The sequence below is a fragment of the Crocodylus siamensis genome, chromosome 2 (assembly GCF_052110815.1).
Source record: "Crocodylus siamensis isolate JL-2025a chromosome 2, ASM5211081v1, whole genome shotgun sequence".
Classification (NCBI taxonomy): Eukaryota; Metazoa; Chordata; order Crocodylia; family Crocodylidae; genus Crocodylus; species Crocodylus siamensis.
In genome coordinates this window covers 108924330-108939430 of record NC_143396.1, presented here as the reverse complement: position 1 = coordinate 108939430, position 15101 = coordinate 108924330, and the positions used below count along the sequence as shown (strand labels likewise).

General features: G+C 40.7%; 1 protein-coding gene across 4 annotated transcripts in view; it reads right to left on the bottom strand.

Moving 5' to 3' along the window:
• The window catches only part of SCLT1 (sodium channel and clathrin linker 1), an 83913-nt gene that overhangs the window by 64805 nt on the left and 4007 nt on the right, over nucleotides 1-15101 (bottom strand). For 2 of the 4 annotated variants that reach the window (XM_090036547.1, XM_090036548.1), the window contains exons 2-7: nucleotides 13020-13072; nucleotides 8904-8973; nucleotides 6081-6136; nucleotides 2620-2755; nucleotides 1753-1875; nucleotides 712-777 (exon numbers count right to left, since the gene is read on the bottom strand). In XM_090036547.1, the coding sequence (XP_089892673.1) occupies nucleotides 712-777; nucleotides 1753-1875; nucleotides 2620-2755; nucleotides 6081-6136; nucleotides 8904-8973; nucleotides 13020-13045 (477 nt within the window). In that variant the 5' untranslated portion in view covers nucleotides 13046-13072. Of the gene's footprint in view, nucleotides 1-711; nucleotides 778-1752; nucleotides 1876-2619; nucleotides 2756-6080; nucleotides 6137-8903; nucleotides 8974-13019; nucleotides 13073-15101 lie in introns of those variants that run through there. The other 2 variants (XM_090036550.1, XM_090036551.1) reach the window with 2 other exon arrangements.

Genomic DNA, 15101 nt, shown 5'->3' with positions numbered 1-15101 from the left:
TAAAAATATAGGCACTAAAACATCTTGTTACTTTTGAACTGAATCTAATTGAAGCAAAAAACAACATACAAAAAACCACCCAGAAGCATAAATGATGAAACTGGCCAACACAACTGGCACTGAAACTCCTACAGAGATGGACTGTACAATATGAACACAAGGTGGTTACTAGTCGATCTATGAAACACTTAAGCTTGGTGAAGAACTGGCCTAAAAGCTCTAATTGTAGAATACCTCGAAATGTTGTGGAGAATCTAAGAGGTCTTAGGTGCTTAAGTGATCTTATTCCAGCCTGCCCCTCTCTCTCTCTATTTAATAGACAGAGCAAGTCCTTTGCTCTTTTCATAAAGTACTTGCAGAAGGAAAACATGAGATGACAACTATAATATACATAAACTCTATCAAGAAATTTTTGGCATGGGTTACTGGCTAGTGGAGTAACTATGGGAAGAAGAAAAACAATCAAGTCTTTGAACGTTATTCCTGAATACAGCAAAGCCTGCTGGATTCGAGAGTAATAAACCAGTCAAGATAACTGGCAAGGAGGCCCAATCACTTTTTTTTTTTTTTTAATTGCTTGGAAATATAAATGAGTATTATCCATGCACAGAAAAATTACCTTGTCTGGTCTATGCTCCCTCTGCCCCATTAGAGACCTCGAGAGCATTAAACAATTTAGTATTTTGAAAACAGTTCAGATGTACTGCTTACCAACTCTGTTTTCTCATTGGCTAAATGAAGTTGCTTAGTTAGTTGTTGAAAGCCAGTCAACTGATCCTGAAAAAGAAAGGAGAGCTTGAAACAGTCATCTTTAAGAGATCTTTAATTATCATAGATACATTTATGTTCAACTGAAATAATTTCCAACAAATTGTGTGTCTCTGTTTTATGGAATCAATGTTTAATCTCTCTTTAACTAGTAAAATCGTAGGTGAGCTACTGATAATAACCATTAAGGGCAAAAATCTAATTGGTCGCATGCCTCCTAAATGGATACATGCATACAGTAAAAATCTTAATGTATACCGGTACACTACTTCTAAGCAGCTACAGACTTCTAGCAGACTATTTTTGTTAGAAGCAGAAAATATAGACTTGCTTATGCACATATAGCCTTTCTGTAACTCCCTATATGCATTTAGGCCATTCCCTGGACTCTTGAATGCTTCCTTATGGCTCTTGTGGCTCCTGTGACTAAGAAGCTATAGGACAGCTTATTTGAAAATGAAAAACAAAAGGAGTGGGGGAGGGAAGGAGGAAAGACAATGACTTCTATTCCTTACATACTTTGCTGGGATATGATTTATGGAAAGACGGTTCTACGCAGCACCATTCTACAATTCCTTCTAAAAACTGAATGGCATTCTCACTCTACCTCACTGTAATTTACTGCTATATAAAACTACACTTGGTATGCATAGCTCATCATATTGTCAATGGATTTATTGTTCAGTTATACTATAGTGCATGTAACTGCCATAACCCAAGTGGGGTTGTGGCAGTTAAGAGTGGAACTGTAAGCCTGCCAGAATTGTGTAGTAGCATCTGGTGTCACAAACCCAACAGAAGTGAAGCTTGCAAACAAATTGGGGTCACAGCTAAAAATAGTTTGGGAACTACTCTTCTAAGCACAAGGTATAGGTGAATGATGGCAGTGAAATACAAATTATATTACTTTAAATCAAACTTTACACTCTGAATTTATCCCAGATACAATGGTGGACCAAAAGAAACAAATGCAAGGCAAATTACTTTTTGCTTTTGCCTTTCAGCCACGTGAATGTGGGTTTCAGTCATGTATTCCTGGTACTGCTGCTGGAGTTGATCTAGTTCCTGTGATACTGCCTGCCAGAGTTCTAGTGCCTGTTCTTTTTCCTAGGACATTTAAGAACAAAAATAGAGAAGATTATACATGTGTATTCTTACAAAAAGACATGTTTATCTTAATTGAAAATGATATCTTGCTTCCACCAAAGAGCTCCAAGACTGTCCAACTCAGTTTCTATACGTGTTGGCTATTGTTATTTAACTCAATTGCCAAATTCAGCTATTAGTTATATGGATCAGCTCCCAAAATCATTATGAGAGCTACACAAGAGAACATAGCCCCTCAAGTACAGAAGCATGGACATGAGGAGGTACTTGCAGTAATGGTCTTGGATTAGAGAACTGCATACACCTTTCCTACCCTAAAATTAATTAATATGAACCTTCAATGGTCCTATTCTACATTTTACTGTTGTTTTGATCAGAGCTATATGCCAAAATGACGGCCAATACAAAGTCTAGAAATATATTCATCACAAGATGTTAGAAAAGCCTTCTGTATTCTCCCATGACAATTTCTTCTTTTTAGTTGGGCAATTAAACGAATAAATCAATCTAGCAATTAATGGTACAAAATGCAAACTTTCTTGAAACATTCCAATGACGAATTCTCTTCCAAGTCTTGGAACCACAAGCAAGATATGAAGTATCAGCAGAACAGAAAATGGAATACTTTTCTAAATATTTAATCCAAAAAGATTATAATTAGAGTTTCTTTACCAAGGGATTAAATTATTTTCCCTGACATGCCAAGGAACAAGCTGAAGATAGACATACAGCAGCATTACTCACTTGATTGGCTAGATGTAACTGATCTTGGAGGTTTCTTATTATGTCTTCATCTGCAAACACATCGCTTCCCAGAAAAGTACTAGGAGGAAGGGTTTCTAACTGTTTCTCAACAGCTTCCTTCAGTTCTTCATGCAGCCTACAATACATGTAAAGAAACTTTTACTATGTGTTGTTTTTGTTTTGTTTTTTAAGACATTTGGAACAGCACAAGTATTACTGATGTGAAACACTGACTATACCTGAAATAGTCTAATATTTTCAGTCAAGCTCTATTTTAAGTTGTTAGCCTTTTGTCTGCATTAACGTTTGCAGGTTCAACTATGTCTATGGTATATGGGGTCCTATCCCGTATAACTGACAAATCTACATCAACAAAGGCCTGGTGAGATGCAGCTCTATTGGCAAAAGATCAGCTTCTGCTGGCAGCATTTCCGCCGTTCAGGGTTGCTGGTCTAACTCTGGTCCCCCCCCAAAAAAGGTATGATACATCTACACCAAAAGGCTGCTGGCATACTTAGGCAGAAGCCCTGTAATACAATGTAAACTTTAGTGCAGTACTACAGAAATAAAAATAAAAATTTAGCATGTACAAAAATGTCTATAAATACACTGAAAGTTATTACTGTTTAACTTTCTCACAGAGCTAACAGATGCAAGCAACAACCTTGCTTCCTTCTTTCTTTTGCAACAAGTGAGTTCATACTACTCAAACTGACTTCACCCAGAGGTTCAAATACTAGGACTAGAAAGAATGCCTATGGCATTGCAAGCATTGATATAGTATGTACTCTGCTGCTTTAACAGAAAAATAAGTTACTTCTTGTTTTTCTTTGATATTTAATGTGATATGCAAATGTGGTAGTTAAGAGTCTAAGGAAGGCTTTCATTATGAAACACCATCTTCAAGATTATTTCCTCTGAAACTTCTTTCTGTGAAAGCATACACATGATGATTTAGTTATTTTTGAGTTGGCCAGAGATTGAGGAAAATATTTAGTATTCAAGTTGCTAGGTGCTTTTTATTGGATAGAAACTTGGAAACTCTTTCAATTCTGCACATTTTAAGTCATCAAGAAAAAAAGCTGAAATGTTTTAATAGGCCCATTAACTTGTAGTAATATATTTAGTCAAGACAGCAAAATAAATAATAAAGCTGTAGTTAAATCTGATTAAAGCAATTGTATGAAGCATGTCAATTGCCACTCATTGGTCCTGCAAGACTAGAAAAATTTTGCAAGTTTGCCACTAAAACTAAATGGAATATATAAGATTGACAGTCACTTGTTGTTGCCTTCCTCCCCTCTCCAAAGAACAAGACTTCGCAAACATTTGTAAGCATTCCAGAGCTGTGTGGTAGCATCTGGTTTCACAAACCCAGCAGAAGTAAAGATTGTAAATAAAAGTGGGGTCACAGCTAGAAACAGTCTAGGAACTGTTGCTTTAAGCACATGAGATATAGGTGAATGATACAAGTGAAATACAAGTTATATCACCTTAAATCAGACTACACACCAACTCTAAATTTATCTAGAATACAATGGTGTATTGAAAGAAGCAAGGAAAATTTATTTTTGCTTTTGCCTTTCAAAGACTATCAAGAGGTAAAAGTTTAAAAAAGAAGTGTGAAAATTGTAGAGTGCAACAATTAATAACAAGATATGCTGTTACAATGCAACCATTAGGTTTACATGATTCTACAGAGACACAAGAATAGCAAAACTGCCCCAACTCCAGCCCTGCTTCTCCCTGGGAATGTAAATCTTGTTTTAAAAATTGTTAAGCCTCCTCTAATTATATTAAACAGTTAACCAATTAACATGTGTCTAATCCTGGTTGGCCGGGGGAGGTCAGAGCCCTAGTGCCTGCCTTGACCTGCTGCTGAGGAGTGGGGGATCCTGCCTGGAGCTGTATGGAGAACAAGGGGCTGCATGCAGACCTGCTTGGACACAGCTGGTGCTGAGAGCAGGTCCCAGGGGCCTTGGATGGGGGCAGGCAGTGGCGGCAAGCCCCACCAAACAGCACGTCCCATGTGAAGCTGTGGACAGCAGCAGCAGGCAAGGGGCTTTCTCAACCCACTGCAGCCACTGGCTCACTGGGAAGAAGTGAGCAGACAACATGAGTTGGAGTTGGACTTTAAGTAGCCTGTTATCTTCCAGCCAGGTTATTGGCACCTGTGAACAAGCAGTTAATTGTCTGAGTCATTGGGCCACCTGTTTTTCTTTAATCTTGTAATCTATGGGTACTAGTTCCCTGCCACCTCCCTGTTTGTGAGGTACTGTGCCACTTCCCTTCTCTCCTGAACAGGGCCCTGTGCAAAATGTTAACTGGTAATGCATTACTACTATAAATCTAAGCTTTCACATCTTTACTTCACTCATGTTCAAACTGGGTAGATTGTCTAAACTTGCATCACTACATAATCATTCAGATGTAACAGTTACAGCATAATGGGTAAGGCATGCTCCTAAGCAGCAACCTGCTTTTTAAAGTGGCTAAAATACATGTTTACCCATACTCCTAAATACAGTGCCAGAGGAAAAGCCCTTTAACCACCAAGCACCAGCTCGATGCTATATCTAAACATCTCACATTCTACTTAACAGTAGAAAACACAATTTTTTCTCCCTTGCTAGACTGCAAGAACCGCTTGACTGATTTTCGTTAAAGTGGGTATGCATTTCAAAAATAACTTGAGGGGAGAGGCAGGAAGGAAACAAAGTAAGGAATGATTTTCACCTTTAGTGCACAATGCAAGGAAACGTGGTAAGAGCAGACACTAACATTAAAAGGGGGGCAGAGATTTACTAGATTCCCCCAAAACTGTAGGTGCCAAGCTGTTTCACCGTATTTCACTTAGTTGGTAACAATATAATCCAAAATAAACCTTCATTCTTTACTTGCCAAGTTTCAAAATTTCATTTTCAAAAGTGAGGCAGAAAAGAGGAAGCATGGGTTTTACTTAAAAGCTGCAGGAAAAAAGTATTCCTAAGTCTTGCGTAATTCCAACAACTGAATTTTTCTAAACTTCTTAAAACTGATAATTTATCAATACTCTACTCTAAATAATCTTTTCAGTACAATGTTTTGGAAAGTATCAATTGTATAAGCAGTTTATTACTTATTTTTGTGGCCTTAATATTACTTGATGAGGGGAAAGGGAGAGGGGAAGAAGAAACCCTCTCCTACTCACTGGATATGTTTATAGGTACAGAAATATATAAATAAAAATGTATAAAATAATTAAGCTTTTACAGCATTGAAACTTAGTACTGTGCTTCCCATTTAACAATATAAACACAAAATCAGGTACAAGTACACTTGGCTAAAATTTCAAAACCTTGATGCCATAATTCATATTACACACCCGCAATATACAGGTTCAGAAATTTACTTCCAGGTCCCTAAAAAGACATTTATTTTTTAGATTTCAGAAATAGGAAAAATGGTAATGATTAATCTACCTTTCATTTTCCTTGATGACTTGTTCAAGCTTCAGTCTCATCTCGCCCAACTGTACCTGACAGAATAAAATTTGAGACTGAGCTTTCATATGTAAATCTCAGAGCTACCAATCAGTCAAGTAACAGACTGGAAAGCACGCTGTAAAACACTCCCTGAACTTCCTAAAGCTTAGCACCAATTATTTCTGACTCGCATTAATAAAAATAGACAATGCAGCATGGTGGACAAATAATGTAATATTTATTTTGCAAGAGAATTCACAAGATGCAACTTAAGTCCAGATAATTTGTAGACAGTATTCAAATATATTAAAATCATTCCATTCATGTCTATGAAAACTGCACAATAAATATTTATACGGTTTGCAAAATCTTAGGTGAATGAACTCTAATAGTAAAGTTGTCATTTAGATTGAGTTTTGTAATTTTACATAGTTCTTACTAATTGCAGTCATCCAATATAACTTTCTGCCTTAAATAGGTGCAGAAAAAAATAATGTTTCTAATTTTAAGAGAAATTTCTTAATTTTTGAAACTCTAGGAAATAAGAGCACTTTTTCTTTAAACTGTTTTTGTTTGGCCATAAATTATTACCTAAAGGACTGAAGCATCAGGAAGAGCAGACCACTTCTACAATTATCTGAACTAGGCAAACTGAGTCAACATGTGTAGACTGTCTGGCTGAGAGAGCCAACAAAAAGGCCAGATATGCTTCAGCAACATTTCCCCTCAGGTTTATATCCATCCATTTGCATAACCAATTTTCCACTTAAATGCCTCATTGGGAGGGGGATGGGTGGAGATATGATGTACGAAGAGGAGATCTGGAAGAGTTCGGACATGCTACTGCTAACTTTCTGCCTCTCCACCACCAGGAAATGCAGTGGAAGGTGAAGGAACTTTTTCTTTTCTCCCTCAAGATGAATATTGGGATGTGAAATTAAGTAGTAATTAGTGAATAATACTCACTGTTGCCTCTCTCTCTGACCAATAACTGAAATTAAGAAGTTAATTTAATCTGTGTTCCCATCAAATCTCCTTCACCACTAATACTCATTTCACCTCAGAAAAGAACTTGTAATTAGAGGTACACCGATACACCAGTCTGATTATTGGATTGTACAGATTATAAAGAAAATTATCTGTATCAGCCTTAGGTGGCCCATAATTGGGCTGATGAAATGCAGCTGCAGTGCAGCATGTAGGCAGTGAAGACACAGATTGCAGCTGGTAAGTTGGGGAAGGGAAGGGAAGGGGGTGGGGGACACAGATCAAGACCCTGCTGTGTGGGAGGGAGCAGAGGTGGGGCAGAGGCAAGCACGGAGGGCGGGGATGAAGCCTCAGCTTGTCTAGGGGTTTGGAATGGAGCAGGGCTTATATGGGGAGGGGAGGGGAGGGGAGGGGCTCCCACTACTACTGCTATCATTTACACGGGAGCGGGGGATGCATGTGCCCCCAGATCTGGGCTGGGAGGGGCACAGGGCAGGCAGTGGTGCTGCTGGAAGCAGGAGGGTTGAGGGGGGCTACCCCAAACTTTGGGGTGGCTGCAGCTCAGGCTCTGCTGGGAACAGGCCCCAGATCTGCGTGGGACACACTGAGGCTAGGGCAGTTCCCAGAGGAGCCTGGGCTCGTCAGGGGACAGTGCCAGTGGAAGGGGGCTATAGTGGGGGCTGCAGCCACCCTGAAATTAGCTATAGCCCCTCATAGGTCCTCTGCTCCGGGCAGCACTGCCACCCATCCCATGCCCTGCCTGGGTGGCTCAGGCTCCATGGGAAACAGCCCTGGCCCCAGCCTGCCCTGCCCAGTGCAGATCTGGAGGTATATACCCCCCACCCCTCCTAAATGAGTGACAGCAACAGTGGTGGGAGCTGCCAGACCAGTCGTGCATGATGGTGGGAGCCACCTCTGCTTCTCCCTCCCCCTGTGCCCCCTGGATGAGCCTTGCTCCATCCCATGCCCCCCAGACTAGCTGTGGCTTCATCCTTAGCCCACCCACCCTGACTGGGCAGTGCCTGCCCCTGCCTCGGTCCCTCATAGTGGGGCCTTGACCTGCTCCGCGCTTTCCCTTCCCCTTCTCCTCCTACCACACCAGACTTACCTGCTGTAAGCAATGTATCTGGTATTGGATTGGTATTGGCAGATATGCCTCCTTAAACATCAGCATCAGCCTCAAAAATCCCTATTGGTGCACCCCTGCTTGTAACCACATTAGGATGTTAAGAGGCAAGACTGAGCATGTTTAGTTTCGTAATGTCAGTTTCTAGTGTGTATATAAGCCAGTTAGGACATACTCAATTTCTTTTCATAAAATGGTCTATTCCACTCTTCAGAAAAAGCAGCATCCTGGTAAGTCTTTGAAAAAGCAATATTGTTTCCTTCACTGACTAAATCTCATGGTCTAGGATACTGGTACTAAAGGAATAAAGTATTACCAACAATAACAGCCATCTTGCACCAAAATACATTTTTTTGGAAAGCTGGTAGTATAGGTATTCAGTACAGGGGAAAAACCCCCCTACAAGCCAGTTTTTGTTATACTTTCAAAATAATAATGTAAAAAGTATGGCAAGCCTTGGTGTTTGACTAGGCAAACTTTTTCTTTTTTTCTTCCTTCGAGCATTAGGGTCTTGCTGTGCAAGATGCTAACTATCAGCTCAGTTTCTATTGATGCAGTTCCTTGAATTACTAGAACTGAAAGTATTTACTTTACAATTAAGCCAGCTTTAAGTCCAAGATGCAAATCTGTTCATACAGCTAGATATTTTCTGATTTGTATTTGTTAGAAAAGAGATAAGCAATCTAAAATATGAGCAAGATTCATACCTGATAGAATTGCAACTGTTCACTCATTTCGTCCAGATGTTTATCACGTTCAGCAACTAGAGGAGACAAGCTAAAAGTGGAAAACTGTGTAAGATGTACAATTATGGATGCTGACAGTGTTCTGATAATTACATGATTCCTACAGAATGTCTTGATTTTATACTTGAGAAAAAACACAGTTCACATATCTTCCTTCTTGCTTCCTAATGAAACCATAACGTTATCAAAATCAGATTAATTATTTTATTAGCTTCATAAGTATGCCTTAAAATTAGTAAAGTCACTTGCAAAACTCTTAATCTTTTTCTGCCATATCAAAACTGGATATTTGAAATACAAAATTGATGCCAGTGAAACATTAATATTATATACATCAAAATATTAAACTTCAACATAGAACCTGAGGTCTGCCTTTTTCATAGAGGTAAGAATTAACCCATGAAAGGCAATTAAAAGGACATAAAACAACAGGAGGGTACACCTTTTTTTCCTCCTTGTAGCTGCTTTTCCTAATGCACATCTTTCTACTGCCCATCATTAGTTGTTCATATTTTTGCTTCCTGACTAGTCTGCATTAATATTTTAAGTCATCTGTGAATTTGACTCATTGTCCACATGTTCATCTCTACAGATTTCTATTTTTCCCTTAATATTTATTTGATCCCTTTTTCTCTTTATACAGCTTAAAATATTACAAAATAAGATCTAGGGGCTCTTCCACAAATGAGGATGGGGGCAATCATGGTGCCACTTACCAAGTATTTGAACAGTAAGACATGGTACATACTGTAAGAGTTTACCAGGTAACTAGATAACAAATATTATTAAAAAAGGAGAACCCAGGGAATGATATACTAGTCAGCCTAACTTCAATCCCTGGAAAGAGTCTGGAATAAAACAACATAACAAGCAAACAAACCCCCCCCCCCAACAACCGCACAATGCATTTGTAAGTACCTAAAGCACAATTAGGTGGTAAAAGCATCCAGCATAGGCTTCTTAAAAATCAAGCATAACAGACAAATCTATCTTACTTGTATAGAATGTTAGGTAGCCTAGTGCACAAGGGTAAAGCAGTTCATGTGATTATTCCTTGACTTTAATAAGGCTTTTGGCACTCTTCCATCAGATACTCACAGAACAAAACCAAGGAAATAGTTTACATGTTTTGCATGGGTACAAAAATTAGTGGAATACTGTTGTCAAAGAACTGTTATCAATGATTCACTATCAAACTTGAAAATAGGGGTGCACAGATAAAAATTTTTGGCTGATACTGATGGCCAACTATTAACTAGGTATAGTGGCTGATAAGGATCCGATATGCAATGCAGCAGCTTGGAGAGAAGCCTCCTGCTGGTATATCTGGGGGGGAAGGGGGTTAGAAGGAGTGTGGGAAAGGGAAGGGGGGGGGTGTCGGGGGGCGGAGAAGAAGATCAAGGCCCCCAAGGTGATGTGAGGCAGGGGCAGATCCCTGGGGGAAAGCAGCACCATGCTGGGCTACACTGTGCTGTGGTCAGGCCCCGGGCAGCAGCAGCGCTGGGAAGGGGGAGCTATGGCAAATTTTCAGGTGCCTGCAGCCCCCTCACGTAACCCTGCTCCTAGCACTGCCCAGCTCACCCCAGACTTAGTGTGCAGCAGCAGCTGGCCCAGCTAGCGTGCTGATCCAGGGGTGCATGATTCCTGTGCCCTCCTAGGGTGCATGCCCTGCCTCCCTGCAACCTCCAGGTAAGCAGCTTATGGCTCCATCCCACAAGCAGCTATGCAGGACCTGTCTCTGCTCTAGCCCCATTCCCTCCCTCTCTCAGCTGCTGCAGCTGCCTACACTGCCTGGCATTTGTCGGGGGGAGCATGTGCCTCCCCATCTGTGCACAGCGGAGGCAGCTGCCACTGCGGGCTGGGCTTCGGGCTGCAGTGGGCCTTGGGGCACAATGTTGCATGTCCCACCGCTGGGCTGAGCCTTGTTCCCTACCCGCCCAGCAGCTGGATGCACATGGCATTGAGCCACTCCTGGGCGGGCTGCAGTGGGGCTTGGGATGCCTAGCCTGCAACACAGCTGCCTCTGCTGTGCACAGATGGGGGGGCATGTGCCCCCCTGGTCCTCTGTTGGGGTGTGCAGCGGTGGGAGACCCCCCATGTCCGTGGATGAGGTGCCCAGGCTTGATCCTCCCGCCACCTACCTGGCTAGGGCCCCACTCAACTTACCCCTGCTCCTGCCTCTGTGGCATTCTGTCCCTCCCTGCAGGGGTCTTGATCTGGCCTCTGCCCCTTCCCTCCCCCATGGACTGACCTGTTGGGTGGGGCACATGTATGTATGCATGCATGCACGCACACTCAGCCCCCCACCCCAGCCTCAGATTGACTCTAAGAGGCTCTGAGATCTATCGATTGATCAAGACTGACTGATTTGTGACCACTGTGAAACACTATGGACTAATATTGGTGCACCTCTACTTGAAAGGCAACTTAAGTGGGTCACTTGTTCAGTGTTCTCCTTTACATCATGGACTATGGCTATTAAAAGCACATGTTCTTACTATCTGCAAATAACAAGAAGTTGGGAAAGGTTGCAAGCACTCTCGAGTACAAGATTGGGACTGAAAACAATCTTGATAAATTGGAGAAATGAATTAAAATCAACAAGATGAAATTCAGTTAAAGGAAGTGCAAAGTCCTACATGTCAAAAAGCAGACGTCAAACATGATGTGATGCTGCTGCAAAAAGAGTAAAACTCATCCTTGGATCCATTTATGTGAGTTTGTAATGTAATATAAGACAAATAAGGCAACTATTCTGCTCTACTTCATGTCGGAGAGACCTTGGTTGAAAGGGTATCTCAAATTTGGAAGACCAGACTTTAAAATGTAGACATACCGGAGGCGGTTCAGAAGAGAGCAACAAGAATAATAGGAGGTTTAGAAAACGTGACCCACGTTAAGGGTCTGAAATAACTTAGTTTAAGTGTAGAAAAGAGAAGACTGAAGGTGTCAAAACAAAGCATAAAATATTAGGTCAAGGCAACAGTCTTTTAATACATAAGAAGGTGGTATGAAAAGAAAGGGGATCAGTTATTCTCCAAAAAATCAACTTAAAATTTGCAGCAAAACATGGGCTAGGGTCCAGAATGCCTATGCTGTTGGGTGAGATAATCTTTTACGATCCCTTCCTGCAGTAAGACTATGATTAGCCTCCCTACATTACAGTAAAAAAGTATGGGATTATAATGGAATCCCATCCCAAACTTCCTGATTTTTCCCAGTTGCTAAGATGTTGGGTAGCACTGGGTAGATGAATTTCCCTTTAGGTCATATATAAGGAGAGCCAGAAAGAGACCAGTCCATTACAGCTTAGCCACCAAAGAAGCTAGAGCAGTGTGCTGGACAGCTCCTGAAGCTGAGCAGATGGGTCAAAACTGGGAGACTATAGTTATCTGAGTTGTAAAAGACCCTGAGTACAGAATAAGTTTGAGACTGCTGGGAAAGATAGATAACGTGAGAGAGTGGCTGACTGTTGTGCCCCTCACTGGAGAATAAGGGATCACTGGCTATTAAACAGTTTGCTCAGCATCACATAGGATGCTGATGGCAGAGCTGGGAAGTATTTAGAACTCAAAAGAGAATGTTTAAACATAAGACTGACCTCCATGAGTAAGTAGAGTAATTGTTTCTACTACTTTCCTTATTCACAGTTGGTCAGTCACTTAATGAACAGTTCAAAAATTGGTGCATATGAGCATTCTCTGTTTCCACTAACTGCAAGAACTTTTTTCCTGGCCTGCTTTGTATAATTCTTTCAAAGGGGAAGTTCTCTTCTTTTATCCATTCCACTTACAAATTACCAGCAGAAGTCTTATTCATTCAGGTTAATCTTCTGAATGATTAACACAATAGCCAAGAAACCATTTCTGGTTTCAACACACTTGTGAATTTTACTCTACTTGTTCACTCTAAAAATCTAGGCTAAAACTTTACTCTTGTTTGTGAAACTTTGAATTGTAAAGCCATAAATTATGCTCTGAAAATGGCCATCTATAACACCATTCAGAGTGTAAAGTTTGATTTAAATACTATTATAAAACATTGTACAACTTTAAAAAAATCTGGATTCATGATTACCTTTGGTCTGACCCCTGAGATTCCATCACGTCGTTAACTCCAAGAGCACTTTTCTGTAATAACAGTTCACACATTAACACTGCTGTGCATCACTGAAAAAATGTTGATGTTCAGCTTATATACTGAAGGAGTCTGGTTCTGCTCCATTTGTACTGATAATATAAACCACAACCTGCACATTCAGTTTTAAATAAATATTCACAATGAACTCTTTCAATTTGGAAGGATAGCACTGAATTCTCCTGGGTATGTTATGACATTCACAACTATACAGAAGTGTCACGTCAAAGAACAGAAGTCCAAGCTTCTTTCTAAAAACTTGCAAGATGACACACAAATCCTATATTCTTTTTTAACATTTGGCCACATTAACACTCGGAGCCCTTTCAAAAGGAGATTGTTTCAAAGGGGCAGCAGCTTGTATGTTTTAATAGTTATATGAGGAGGAGTTATGAATGATTTAAATGCAGCAAACCCACTCTCTCACCACGAGCAAGGTGAATACGCACTTCACAGAAAGAGAAGCAATAGGTGGTATCAACTAATTTAATAACTACTGGATTTTTTTAAGGTTCAAAAGTGTAAAGTTGCCTTAAGTCTTCATTCTCCATGTATAACTGTTTTTGCTTATATTAATAACAGGGCTTGAAAAAAAAAAGTCCAACTGTTTCCAGGGCATATACAATCTAATTCCATAGGTTTTATGGCTTTTGTATGCAAACAAAAATCACAACATTTTAGCTCTTATGTTTGTAAAATGAGTACCTTTGCAACTTGATAGCTAAAGTAGGAGCTGTCATCTTCCTACATCTGCAAACACACAATTTTATGCCTGTGCTACCACCCAGACATTTGCTAAGTTGAAGCAGAGCAGAAACTAATCTTCCTCAGGTGTTCACAGGTTCCCTAAACAGTAATAGCAGAAGTAAATGGGACTACCCACAGGGGTGGCTGCCCCAAAATTAAGCTAAATTACACTAGTGAACTCCCATTTTACAACTATGCTGGCCACTGACATCAATGTAAAAATTACTACTGTAACCTATCTGTACAGATGTAGCTGTCAAAAGGATGCTCTATTTGGTACTGTTCAAATCTTATAGTTAGTCTCTGATCTGGGAAAAAACAATATCCAAGTTAAACAGACTAATCCTGCAGAAATATTTATCTGGCTTATGCCTGGGAAATTTACTGTAGCAGTTTGAAAGCATATCTGTGTGCTTATTTATAAAAGTAGTAGTCATCTATTTAATTCACAATTTCTAATGGTTATAAGTGGCTATAAATGAACTGCACGTCTCACATTGCCCATATGCATTATAAAAGCAGGTACCTGAGTCTAGACTGGGGTGCCCAATGTCATCTGACCTTCAGGGCTCCCCATAGATCCAAAAATCGGTGGTAAGGGGCAGTGGCCTGCTGCCAAATTTTTAGAGCTGGAGGGAACCCTGGAAGTTAGAGTGTGTGGCCCTGTGTGCTAGACTGGGTGTGCAGGGCCAGGATGGGGCCTGATCCGGGAGTGCAGTGCCCAATCCTGGTGCTCAGCTGGGGTAAAGTTGTTGAGGGGCCCAATCTAGGAACCCAGGGCCCACTTCTGGTGCATTGACTCTGTTCTTGGTGCACGGGGTTGGGCAGAGGTGGCATGGGGCCAATTCCAGACATATAATGACCAGCCATGGCTGTATGGAACCTGATCCAGGCATGCAGAGGCAGGACCTGATCCAAGTCTATGGACTGGCCCTGTACAACTCAGACCCAAGGGGCCCAAAAGTTGATCACCTTTGTTCTACATAATGCAAGTAAAAGAAAGGATGCAACATATGTATATGCAGCAACTCAAGAACTATGCTAAACCATCTAGACAGAAGGAATTTAACTATGCAGTTAGCTCTGTTAGATGGATGTCCTGGTTAAGATAGCACATCTACACGGATTAGACTAACAGAACATGATTTTAACCATTTTAAAAGGGAAGGGACAGCTACTGCTCTGCATATCAACTGTTACTTGAGCGAGATTTCAGACACAAAATGCTCTTCCCCAGTCTAGGGAAAGCAGCAGATAGTCTAACCTATATACCAG